The sequence below is a fragment of the Hemitrygon akajei genome, chromosome 30, assembly GCF_048418815.1.
Source record: "Hemitrygon akajei chromosome 30, sHemAka1.3, whole genome shotgun sequence".
NCBI classification, from domain to species: Eukaryota; Metazoa; Chordata; class Chondrichthyes; order Myliobatiformes; family Dasyatidae; genus Hemitrygon; species Hemitrygon akajei.
In genome coordinates, this window is record NC_133153.1 from 34,664,432 (window position 1) to 34,678,093 (window position 13,662).

The following is a 13,662-nucleotide window of genomic DNA, read 5'->3' on the forward strand; positions in this document are numbered from 1 at the left end:
TCATTATCATGAGCAGACTAAGATAGTCATAATGGGGTGAGTGACGTTCATTCAGTGGGCTCACCTGACATTAATGTACTCTCCTTCTGTGTGTAACTGGTTTTCCAGTGTGAAGTTGAATGTGAAGTGCTCAACTCTCTCCTGGTGGAATGTCTTCATTCTGGATTCATAGTCTTCGTTCTGATAGTACTTGATCATGTCTGGGAACCACACAGTCAGTCCATAGTAGCTGTGGAGCCCAAATCAAGCATGGTTCAGCACACAGTTAAACGTATTTCCCTAGTTACTAGAACCTCTCCCAGGTGACACTGCCTGTCCAATAGAAGCACGTTAATGGAAAAAAGAACATGAAGAATGAATATTTCAAATTTAAGCAGTTCTAAAAGGAGCTACAGCCTCTAATTAACTCCCTCGAGTTTTGATAACCACAGCCAGCCTGGAATCATTATTCATTTTACATATCAGTTAGCTTGCTTTATTGACATGAACGTTATTGTGACAAAAGACTGTACATATTCTTAAGTTCAATAACAATGATTACCTGCAAGGAAGAGTTGGTGAACATATGGCATCGTGTGAGGGGCTTAATAGTAATCAATTTCTTTTGTCATAGGAGGAAGCTATTTGGCCCATTGAGTCTACACCGGTTAACAAAGAATCCCATTCCCTCATTCATTCTTCCTTATAACCTATCCTACCTCTCACAAACACTGAATCCAATTTTACATTGACAAAACTAAAAAAGAATTAAAATCTGCTACAGCTGTGTGGTTGCTAGCAGTCACTTGGAATCCCCAAGACATCCACATTTCTTTAAAAGGAGCATGAGATGATGTCATTGGGGTGAGGGTGACACAAGAGTATCTTTTATGGAGTGTGCACACACTGGTTGGGAACCACTAATCAGTTCCCTATTCATCTCATTTTCTTCTCTATTTGTTGACACCCAGTGCTCTGGGAGTCAATTGCTCATCAAGAAGCTGAGGGTGAGAGTTTTTAACTGCACCTCCTGGGACGGCCTTCTGCAAATTAGGAAGGGGCAAGGTTGCGCTTACGTGAGAGCTTCCTCTGGTGAATTATAGGTTCATCATTGATGCTGCCCTCACGTGTAACCACTCCATCCCCTGGATATCTGTGCTCACCACTTCTTCCCACCACCTAAACAGAGATAGAGTTCCTCTTGTCCTCACCTATCATACCATGAGCCTCCACAACTTTTGCCATCTTCAACAGGATCCTACCACCAAACACATCTTTACTTCCTCCCCAATCTCTGTTTTCCAGAGATCACTCCCTCTGTGCTTCACTTGTCCATTCATCGTTCCTCACTAATCTCCCTCCTGGCACATATCCCTGCAAGCAACAGAAATGCTACACCTATACATTCACCTCCTCCCTCACTTCCATTTAGAATCCCAAACAATCCTACCAGGTGAGAGAACACTTCCCCAGCCAGTCTGTTGGGGTGCTCTATTGTATCCGGTGCTCCTAAAGCTGCCTCCTGTACATTGGTGAGACCCGAGGTACATTGAGGGACTACTTTGTTGAGCACCTTCCCTCCATCTGCAAAGGTGTAATTTCCCAGTGGCCAACTATTTTAATTCCTATCCCTAATTCCATTATAACATGTTGGTCCAAGGCCTCTTCTTCAGCCGCGATGAGGCCATTCTCAACGTGGAGCAGCAAAACCTCATATTCCATCTAAGTAGCCTCAAACATGATGGCACGGATATCGATTTCTCCTCCCAGTAATTTTTTGCTCTTTCTTTTCTTTTTCCTTCCCTCTTCCTCCTTCTTCTATTCCCCACTCTGGTCTCTGGCCCCTTACCTTTTCTCCTCACCTGCCTATCACCTCCCCCTGGTGTACTTCCTTCTTCTCTTTCTCCCATGGTTCACTCTCCTCTCTCATCAAATTCCTTCTTCTCCAGCCCTTTACCCTTCCCACCCATTTGGCTACACCTAAAATCCTCTAAAAAGTCCTCCTTCTCCTCCTCCATCTTTTTTTATTCTGGCACTTTCCCCCTTCCTTTCCAGTCCTGATGAAGGGTCTCAGCCTAAAACGTAAACTGTTTATTCATTTCTATAGATGTTTCCTGAGTTCCTCCAGCATTTTGTATAAGTTGCTTTGGATCTCCAGCATCTGCAGAATCTCTTGTGTTTATGATTTGCTGCTCCACTGTGAGTCTCTTTGAAGGATGCCTACTCTGCAGAAGTTCAAATCTTCTCTTCAACGGAAATTCAGTGAAACCCCTCTCTCACTGCTCTCCACTGACTCTTCAACCATGTCTTCACCTATCACCTTCCAGCTTGTCCTCCTTTCCCTCACCACACCTTTTTAATCTGATGTCTTCCCCCGCCTTTCTGGTCCCGATGAGGAATCTCAGCCTGAAATGTCAACTGTTTATTCATTTCCATAGGTGCTGCCTGACCTGCTGAGTTCCTTCAGCATTTTGCATGTGTTGCTCTGGATTTCCAGTATCTGCAGAATATCCTGCGTTTAATCATAGGTTTCGTTTTATAAATGCACCTGAAATTAATAGCACCAGACTGCAGTTGACACTCCAGTTTCTTAAAAATAACATTGCAATTAAAAGTTTCTTCAGAATTTTAAAATTAAACTAATGGTTAATTCACAAATATTCCTTTTATTGTGAAATCCTCTGCAGAGTTTCTATCATTTACTACTGTCTTCCTTTATGCTATCATTTACTACGGTCTTCCTTTATGCATTTATTGGATTGGAAGACTTGAAAATTATCTGTGGATATTGTGGATTTTTTCCCCTGTACACAACACAATCATAGGATCACAGAGGTTTCTGATGAAGGAGGAGACACTTTGCTCCATTATGTCCATATTAGTTGAGAAATAGCAAATCATCTGATCTGACTTCCCATTTCTTGTTCAATAATCTTATGGGTGATGGCACAAATGTATACATTAATATAAATAATACATAGTACATGTATATTTAAAATATATATTGTACTGTGCAAAAGATTTAGGCACATATATATACCCTGTAGCTAGGACACCTAAGACTTTTGCACAGTATCGTAGTACATGTATTTTATGTATATACACACAGAATATCATCATATTATTTATATATACCTATATCTACAGTGTGTGTGTATGTGTGTGTTGCCTGTTGTATCTGACGATGACAGGAAACCTGTGCAGTAAGGTTTTTAAAGAGGAAAAGCTGTTGCACTGGGACAGTTCCACCCTCTCGACCTCAAAAATCTGGAATCTGTGATACGAAAATTCATCACACCTGGAGTCTTCTTTGTTTGCTGTGGATGACCGTGACTTCTTCTGTGCCTTGTCTTGCTCTTTGCTCTCCATAAATATATATTAGTATATACTAATACTTGTGCCAGTTCTGGGGCAGCTCACTCAGCTTAGGCCCCACCAGACACTCAGCCCTCACCTATGGCTCCAAGTGTCAGTTTGCATGTGGCAGTGGCCACACCCTGCTACACAGGCAGGTTAAACCTAGCGAGGGGAGCCGGTGGACTTCATATTCCAGTGAGATAAGGACATGCCTATCCTAGCATGTGAAGTTAGCTCTGGAGGACTGAGTGGAAGAGATCAACAGTGAGATCCAACGGCCAGGAAGGTGATCCTGCAACGCTTCATAGAGAGCAAAGGGCATGATGAGGCACAGAAGAAGTCACAGTCTTCTACGGTAACCAAAAAAGATCCCAGTTGTGACAGCTATTCATACCACTGGACACAGACTTCCCAGATTGGGAAAGTGGAACTGCTCCAGTACAATGGATTTTTCAGCTTAAAAACTCTCCCCCGCATAGGTTTCCTGTCACTGTTGGATATGATGGACAACCAACATTTATAAATAGCATATATAGATCCATCACCTCATCAGGCAGTGAGTTCCAGATTCCTACCACTCCCTGAGTGATAAAAACATCTCCTCAAAACTGCTCTGATCTTTCCATTGTCTCTATGTTCCCAGTGAGGACACCTTCCTGTTGAGTGTTACAAAACCTAGCCATCTTATATCACAATGCCATCATGAGGAAGATTCAAATCATACTCAGGAAAAGAAATTTTTCCTCAGTAAACTATTGGATCTATTGGTGGCCAATGTATAACTATGGCCTCCAGGTTTTTGTCTCAGATAGAGATATCTTCCTGATATCTCCCTATCAAAGCCTTTCATAATGTTGAAGATCTTTGTGGGTCACCATTGAGTCTATCCTTTCCTGCTTGTTTTTGATAGAGCAGATGAAAGTGAACTCGTGGGATGGTGTTCCATTACCTTGGAACATCCAATCCCTCTGTGAGCAGAGCATTCACCAAAACAGAAAAGCTAACTTGAAAGTTCAAAGTTTCAAAGTACATTTAATATCAGAGTATGTAAACAGTGTGAAATTTGTCCTCTTCACAGAAGTCCATGAAACAAAGAAACCCCATAGAATGATAGAAGCATCAAAGCCCCAAAGTCCCCTCCTACACCCACACCCCCCCACCCCCAACATGCAAGCAGCAGAAACGCCAAAGAGTCCATTGATCCAGAGTCCAACAAACCACATCAAACTAACTTCTCCCTGTTAACATTTTGCTTCTGATCAACACTAACCTGAAGGACAAAGTAAACCAAACCACCGCCAGGAAAAGAGTTGTCATCCTGTACTTGGGTAAAAAGCACAGCAGCATGTTCTGCCAGACCTGCAAGCAAAAAGGAATATCAAATGTCAGAGAAATGAACATAGATATTAAAAACAAAAAAGCCTTGGATGCTAGAATTACTCAGGAGATGAGGCAATATTTCCTCCAAGAGGACCACAACCTTGTCATAGGGTTTGGAGGACTGGAGAGCTGTGTTGGCTGGAATCAGGCCTTTCTGCTTTGGCTCTTGTTAGGGTCACCCATGCCAAACAGGTCAAAGGGTAGAGGTCAGACTAAGAGTGGTCCAGGTTGAGGGGTTTAGATCAAGGCTAACAATCCTGACTGGTTAAAAAAACTGTTACGGAAGCAGCAATGAAGAATCCTTCTATATCTGTGTGCTATAAGTAAATAAGAGGCAATATTACCAGAGAAGAGCCTGTTTACATGACTCCATCTTGACAGGAAGCATTGGAGCAATACACATATTGGATTGGTTTAGGTAACTGAATTACAACAATCTATTAAGTTCAGTAGCTTGGGCTTCATGCAGTCAGATTTTATTTTCAAACCTAAACATACTGTAGAAGGAAAACAGAGTTCATGTTTCATCAGAACTGGGAAAAGTTATATATAAAGCATTTGGCATCTTAAAAGTATTTTATCTTTAACTTTTCCATTTATGTTGAAACATCATTGACCTAAAACATTAACTCTGTTTACCTTGCAATGATGCTGTCTGATTTGCTGAGTACCTCCAACTGCACTGGATTTAATTTATGCTACTCTCTTCAGTGGTATTGATATTGGCTGGGGTCACCCGTCTTGCAAAGACACTGCCCAGAAGAAGGCAATGGCAAACCACTTCTGGAGGAAAAACGCCAAGAACAATCACGGTCGATGACCATGCTTGCCTATGTCAAACAACATGGCACATAATGATGATGATGATACTCTCTTCAGCGTTGCTGCCATAAAATTGACATCACAACAGTGAGTAAAGAGTGTACATCATGAGGGGCAAAGATAGATTAAATGCAAGCAGGCTATTTCTACTAAGCAATACAGGAGCTCAGCAGGTCAGGCAGCATCTATGGATGGGAACAAACAGTCGATTTTTCAGGCCAAGATCCTTCATCAGGACTGGAAAGGAAGGGGGAAGAAGTCAGAATAAGAAGGTGGGGGAGGGGAGGAAGAATTACAAGGTGGCTGGTGATAGGTGAAACGCAGAGAGGGGGAGTGCCGAGGTAGGGTGAGACGAGAACTAAAGTTCAAGGGTGAAAGGTGAAATATTTAAGGGGAACCTGATGGGGAAACTTCACTCAGAGGATGGTGAGAGTGTGGAATGAGCTGCAGCGTAAGTGGTGGATGGAATGTTGATGATTCCAAAAAATGCCGCAAAATTGCTATATGAACACTGTTGGGTTAGAATGTAAAATTGTTATTTTTTCTTGTAATTTAAATTCCCTATGTTTACTTGAATTTTTATAGAAGTATGTAATTGTCCAGTTAATTTTCCAACAATTATGGTCCAGTTTCCTTCTGTGTTTTCCTAGAAGCCTCTTAGTAAAGGGTGTCACGTCACTTGAATCTGACTAGTTGTCACTGGGATTTTGTTATCTCTAAACTTGCATATGACCACAACTACTTTTTCCATGTCTTTTGTTGGTTCTCTCAGCTCCTCCCTCTTTGTTCATCTCTTGTTCTTGTAACACTTAAAACGGCCGTAAACGACAAATTTTATGCCTTTGTCTTGGCTTCCAAAAAACCTTTGGATTGCAAAAGCATTCAGGATCCAGCACCACCTTCTAGACGAACGTACATTGATTTCACAATGTGACCAAACCATGTAAAAAATGGGTGATTATCACATGGTTGTGTGGGGAGTTGCTGCGTTCAAAATGGTTGTCACCCATTCCACATTGTTATAGACAATAGACAATAGGTGCAGAAGTAGACCATTCAGCACTTCGAGCCTGCACCGCCATTCTGAGATCATGGCTGATCATCTACTATCAATACCTGGTTCCTGCCTTGTCCCCATATCCCTTGATTCCCCTATCCATAAGATACCTATCTAGCTCCTTCTTGAAAGCATCCAGAGAATTGGCCTCCACTGCCTTCTGAGGCAGTGCATTCCAGACCCCCACAACTCTCTGGGAGAAGAAGTTTTTCCTTAACTCTGTCCTAAATGACCTACCCCTTATTCTCAAACCATGCCCTCTGGTACTGGACTCTCCCAGCATCTGGAACATATTTCCTGCCTCTATCTTGTCCAATCCCTTAATAATCTTATATGTTGCAATCAGATCCCCTCTCAATCTCCTTAATTCCAGCGTGTACAAGCCCAGTCTCTCTAACCCCTCTGTGTAAGACAGTCCGGACATCCCAGGAATTAACCTTGTGAATCTACGCTGCACTTCCTCTACAGCCAGGATGTCCTTCCTTAACCCTGGAGACCAAAACTGTACACAATACTCCAGCTGTGGTCTCACCAGGGCCCTGTACAAATGCAAAAGGATTTCCTTGCTCTTGTACTCAATTCCCTTTGTAATAAAGGCCAACATTCCATTAGCCTTCTTCACTGCCTGCTGCACTTGCTCATTCACCTTTAGTGACTGATGAACAAGGACTCCTAGATCTCTTTGTATTTCTCCCTTACCTAACTCAACACCGTTCAGATAATGATCTCCCTTCCTGTTCTTACTCCCAAAGTGGATAACCTCACACTTATTCACATTAAACGTCATCTGCCAAGTATCTGCCCACTCACCCAGCCTATCCAAGTCACCGTGAATTCTCCTAACATCCTCATCACATGTCACACTGCCACCCAGCTTAGTATCATCAGCAAACTTGCTGATGTTATTGCTATTGTTAGATGGACAGCAACTTAAAATTGTAATTGGACATACATATGAAAGGCACTAAATAAATGCATGTCTTTATTTTAGAAATATATACAGTACTGTGCAAAAATCTTAGGTGCATATCTATATCGAAGGTGCATAAGACTTTTGCACAATACTGCAGTAATTTTATGTATTGCACTGTACTGCTGCAAAAAAAAAGCAAATTTCATGACATATGTGAGTGATGATAAACCTGATTCTGATATGGGTCTCTATTGTGGACTGAGAGTGGGAAGGGGATGGGGAGAAGGGAATCATAGTTGGGAAAAGGGGAAAGGAAAGTGGAGCGAGCAGGAAGCACCAGAGAGACATCCTGTAATGATCAATAAACCAATTGCTTGGAATCAAATGACCTTGCCTGGTATCTCAGGCTGGGTGTGTCTGCACCACACCAACTCCCTCCACCCCTGCCCCAGGTACTCCTTCCCTGCCAGCTGTCCCACACCACTCCCTCACGCTCCACCCCCACCATTCCCAACATACTTTGCTCCCACCAGATTTGCCAACCCACTCTCCGCTCCATGTTGACAAATATAGTAGTGTGCAAAAGTCCTAGCTATATATATCTTTTGCACATTACTGTACTTCCAGAAGCTTCACTAATCAGTGACGACATTTTTAATTACAGCTTTGGTATCTGATTTTTAACGTGAATATACTTTTGGGCACACATACACAGTAAATGCTGGAGAGACTCAGCAAGTCAGGCAGCAGCCATGGAGGGAAAAAAGAGTCAATGTTTCAGGTTGCAACCTTTCATCAGTTCACATACAGCATCAGCTTAATTAGAATTGACATGATCATAATGTCGTGATTGGATTCATGGGAAGGAATTTGAGAGCTGATATCCAAAAATCATTGTGGACCTTGCTCTTTCACAAATCAAACTTATTGGCCTCTAAACTACAAAGGTTCAAGTCTGCAATTAGGCCACAGAACAAGCAGATAAACTTTCTCACACTCCCTGAATAACTCATCAGTGAGAAGAATTGTCGTATCATAGTGTGTTTGCTTTATACAGACCTGCTTCACTACAGTCATAATCCTGACCAGCCAACGCTGGAACCAAGTACCCGTTGAGCTCTGAATCTCAATGAATTCATCCATTTGTATTGGGGTTTTTATGTGGGATACCTGAAAAATAACATAAAGTTATTGATTTATTGGTGCTGATATTTTGCCATCCCTCCATGCCCATTTCAACACCCCTCAGTTCACGTAAGGATTGACCTGGTGGGCTAGTGTTTCTGGAAGTGACATTAGAAAGGTCTAGAGGACTGGTGCACACTTGGAAGGATGATTTCTGGTGGAGGGAGAGAAAGTACGAGAGAAGAAACAAAGTAGGGACTTGCAATTTAGAGAAGGAAGAGAGGATGATCAAGAAAGAGAGGACCTAGAAAGAAATATGTAGAGTGAGAAGGAAGGGAGAAAGTCTGCTGGAAAATGAGGCAGATGTGAGAGAGAAGAGGGATGGGGAGAAGGAGCTACAGTGATTGCTGAGTGGGAATAGTGGACAGGAGGAAGGAGAGGGCGAGTGGCTAGAGTGAGAGAGGAACAGGGAAGGGAGGAGATGGAGAGAATGCAATTCTTCGCAAGCCACTGCAGTGAACAGATTGGTAGAGAGTGAGGGTATGAGCTCTCATCCCTGGAGAACAGTACTGGTGTGGAGAAGGAGAAGATTCCTGTAACAAAGTAAAAACATCACCACATTCAAAGCCCTCCTGGCTGAGGTTTATTTCATCTCACCGTGAACACAGCTTCAGGATGGCCTTTAGCTCTCATGTTTGTGTCATAAATCTGCTTTAAGATCATCCAGGCTTCATCATGCTTCCCAATCTATCAAACAAAAATTTAACAAACCATTAACTTTAGAAAGTTGCAATATCAAAAGATTTCCGTTTCTTTCCTATTGCTGTTTGTGGGATTCACTATATCTTGCTGTTCCCAGTTCCTGCTGATCCCTCAGTCTTCACTGACATCCATTTCGATCTCAGAGACCTCCTCCAATTTCACGTCCTACATTGCTCACTTTTAACTCAAGTAAAGTGGACATTAATAGCTTCTTCCTCTCCCTCAATGGTGGGAATCCATTCTTTCAACACATGCGACAGCTGTAAAGCATTGTACCTAAAGCCTTTGCCTTTCTGGTGAGCTTTCCCCCATGGCTCACTGGTCTCACTTGCACAATCTCCAGCTTGAGCCTGCGTACCTACTCCCCAACTGAATGTGATTCATATCGGGAATACCTCTACTGATCCCGGACAATCGTAACCCATCCTGAATGACCTTCCATGTCCCATAAAATCCTAATTGGCCCAACTGGGACACGTGCTCTCCCTGTTCATCTTGAGGGCCACAAGCTTCCCAACTCACACCACAGACTGGAACGTGTGCAAAAGGAAACAGCTTTCCAAATGTAAGGTGATTCACTGGGACACATCATGACATTTTGTGATCAACTTAACTTTGGAGCTACAGATCCTCAATAACCCAACAGTTGTCAAACAATGCCATTAAGACACATTTCCAGGCACATTATCATGTTTAGACCATCCGTACACACTATATATTAAGACCAGAATACACAAGAGCAGAATTAGGGCATTTAGTCAATCAAGTTTGCTCCAGCATTCCATCGTGGCTGATTTATTTTCCCCTTCAGCCCCATTCTCCTGCGTAACCATTGATGCCCTGACTAATTAAGAACCTTATCAAACCCCACTTTAAATATATCCATAGCCTGGCCTCCAGAGCCGTCTGTGGCAATGAATTCCACGGATCCACCACCATCTAGCTAAAGAAGCTTCACCTCTTCTCAATTCTAAAATGGCATCCTTCTACTCTCCGGATGTGTCCTCTGGTCCTAGACTCCCCCACGATAGGAAACATCCTCCATATGTACACTCTCTCTGGGCTTTGTAATATTAAATAGGTTTTAGTGAGATCCCTCCCCCCTCATTTTTCTAAACTACAATGAGTATAGACCTTGGGCCATCAAATGCCGCTTGTATGTTTAAATATACAGTACTGTGTAAAAGTCTTAGGCGCTCAAGCTATATATTGTGTGTGTGTGCGCCTAAGACTTTTACAGAGGACAATAAGCCAATTTTTATACCATTTCCTGTGTGGTTAATTGTGATTTGATTTGAAGCACATGGTGGAAAGACATCCAGCTCCATCCTGGAAACAGCAATATCTGTGAGTCCAAGTTTTTGTTAATGTTAGTAAACATTTAGTAGATACAGTACTGTGCAAAAGTTTTAGGCACATATATATAGCTCAGTACTGTAGTTTAATGTACAACACCAGACATTCCAGGACGGAAGTGAAACTTCTCAAGAATGAAACATGTCTAGGCAGCCTCTCTTAGAGATCTGTGCAAGAGTTGCGGCTTCTCGGGTGCTTACCTCCAGTAAGTATCGCGGGCTTTCCGGCATGAATACAAGACCAATGAGGGCAGAGAGGCAAGGAATCGCACACACGACGACAAACAGGCGCCAGCTGTGGAATTGGAAGGACGACCCCATGCTGAAGCCCCAGCCTGCAACAGAGGGAGAGGTCAGTAAGTGGACACTGCCGCCTGTGCTGGCGAAAGTGGACTGCAGTACCCTGTGCATTTGTGAGATGTGCCTTTGCCAGAATATCCACAGCTCGAGTTCCTGTGAGTACCGATATGGAGCTCGACAGACTGTGTGGTTGATCTGTCTCATGTAATGGCTCTTCACGTGGGCTGGACACCTTGTGTCAGCAGAAACAGTGACCATATGGACAATCTCAGGGTTGCAAAATGCTTGGCACTGATCAGAAGCAGAAAGAACACTAAGTTTTTTTTTCAAATAAGTACCAAAAGTCAAAAAAAAAGTCAAATGTAAATTTATTATATGTCATCGTATTCCGCCTTGAGATTCATTTTCTTGCAGGCACTTACAGGAAAATAAAGAAATACAACAGAATAATTATACAAGTAGAGAACATTCTGGTCATGAATTTAGAGGGGGGGGGGGATGGTGTGTGTGTGTGTGTGTGTGTGTGTGTGTGTGTGTGTGTGTGTGTGTGTGTGTGTGTGTGTGTGTGTGTGTGTGTGTGTGTGTGTGTGTGTGTGTGTGTGTGTGTGTGTGTGTGTGTGTGTGTATATATATATATGTATTTGGGCATCATGGTAGCACAGCAATTAGTGCACTGCTATTACAGCTCGGGACATTGGAGACCGGAGTTCAATTCCGGTGTCCTCTGTTAGGAGTATCCATACATCCTCCCCATGGAATGCGTGGGTTTTCCCCAGATGCTCCAGCTTCCTCCCACTGTCCAAAGATGTACTGGGTAGATTAATTGGTCATTGCAACCTGTGATTAGGTTAGGGTTAAATCGGGGTTGCTGGCATGGCACGGATTGAAGGACCAGAGAGTCTTACTCTGCTTTGTATCTCTAAATGAATATATATCTGTGTGTCTGTGCCTACACTTGTCTGTGTGTATCTGTGCGTGTGTGTGTTGCGTCTGTCTGTGCCTAGCAGACCCAAAGCTCAGATTTGACACCTCTGAGCGTATTAGGCTTGCTGCTCAAGCAAACAGATTAATCAACTGACAGACTGAATTTAATTATGATTTCAGTCATATTCTATTGAGTTGGTCCAATTAAACTCAGCTGGTAATGTGGAGGAGTGAAGTCATATCCTGTCAGTTAAGAAAATTTAAATTTATTTGATGAAATAAATGAGTGAAAATATTGCATTGTGGTTTACCACTATTCTATAAAGGAAGGTAAACAGCCATCTTTACCTGGTCTGGACAATACATGGCTAACTTCTGAAATAGATGGCTAGCCATTTTGTTCAAAGGTACAATGGTGCTAGAAAGTTTGTGAACCCTGTAGAATTTTCTCTATTTCTGCATAAATATAACCTAAAATGTGATTAGATCTTCATGCAAATCCTAAAACTAGATAAAGAGAACGCAATTAAACAAATAACACAAAAACATTATACTTGTTCATTTATTTATTAAGAAAAAAGATCCAATATTACATGTAGTTGTTGGGAAAAGTATGTGAACCTCTGGGGTAATGCCTTCTACAAAAGCTAGTTGGAGTTAGGTCTTCCTACCAATGAGATGAGATTGGAAGTGTGGGTTGTAGGGGTGCCCTGCCCTATAAAAAGACACACAAAGTCAGGTTACTGACAGAGCCTGCCCTTCTAAAGAAAGGTCTGTTTATGTGCACCATGCCTCAATCCAAACAACTTTCAGAGGACCTTAGAGGAAGCATAGTAAAGATGCATGAAGCTGGAAAAAACTACAAAAGCATTTCTAAAAACCCGAGTGTTCATCAGCCCACAATAAGAGAAATTGTCTACAAATGGAGGAAACTCAATTCTGTTGCTACTCTCCCGAGGAGTGGACATCCTGCAAAGATCACACCAAGAGCACAACATGCAATGCCGAAGGAGGTGAAAAAGAACCCAAGAGTAACAGTAAAAGACCTGCAGTAATCTCTAGAACTTGCTAAAGTCTCTGTTCATGTGTCCACTATAAGAAAAAGATGAATAAGAATGGCGTTCGTAGGACAGCATAGAAGACACTCCAAAGAAACTACTGCTCTCCAAAGAAAAATATTGCTGCACATCTCAAGTTTGCAAAGGTCCACCTGAATGTTCTACAATGCTCTTGGGACAGTGTTCTGTGGACAGATAAGACAAAAATTGAACTTTTTGGTAGAAATGCACATTGCTATGTTTGGAGGAAAAAGGGCACTGCACATCAACACCACAACCTTATCCTAACTGTGAAACATGGTGGAAGGAGCATCATGGTTTGGGGCTGCTTTGCTGCCTCAGGGCCTGGACAGCTTGCAATCATTGAAGGAATAACTAATTCCAAATTGTCTTAAGACATTTTACAGCAGAATGTCAGGGTAGCAGTCCATCACATGAAGCTTAATAGAAGTTGAAAAATGCAACAAGACAATGTCCTAAAAGACAAGAATAAATCAACAACAGAATGGCTTAAAAAGAAGAAAACCGTGTTTTGGAGTGGCCGAGTCAAAGTCCTGACCTTACTCCTGTAGAAATGTTGTGGAAAAACCTGAAGTAAGCAGTTCATGCAAGAAAGCACGCCAACATCCC

General features: G+C 42.4%; 1 protein-coding gene across 1 annotated transcript in view; it reads right to left on the minus strand.

Moving 5' to 3' along the window:
• The window catches only part of LOC140718610 (synaptic vesicle glycoprotein 2B-like), a 194,538-nt gene that overhangs the window by 22,194 nt on the left and 158,682 nt on the right, over positions 1-13,662 (minus strand). Inside the window, exons 5-9 of the mRNA XM_073032577.1 lie at positions 10,952-11,085; positions 9,291-9,380; positions 8,568-8,678; positions 4,607-4,695; positions 65-229 (exon numbers count right to left, since the gene is read on the minus strand). Of these exons, the coding sequence (XP_072888678.1) occupies positions 65-229; positions 4,607-4,695; positions 8,568-8,678; positions 9,291-9,380; positions 10,952-11,085 (589 nt within the window). The remainder of the gene's footprint in view (positions 1-64; positions 230-4,606; positions 4,696-8,567; positions 8,679-9,290; positions 9,381-10,951; positions 11,086-13,662) is intronic.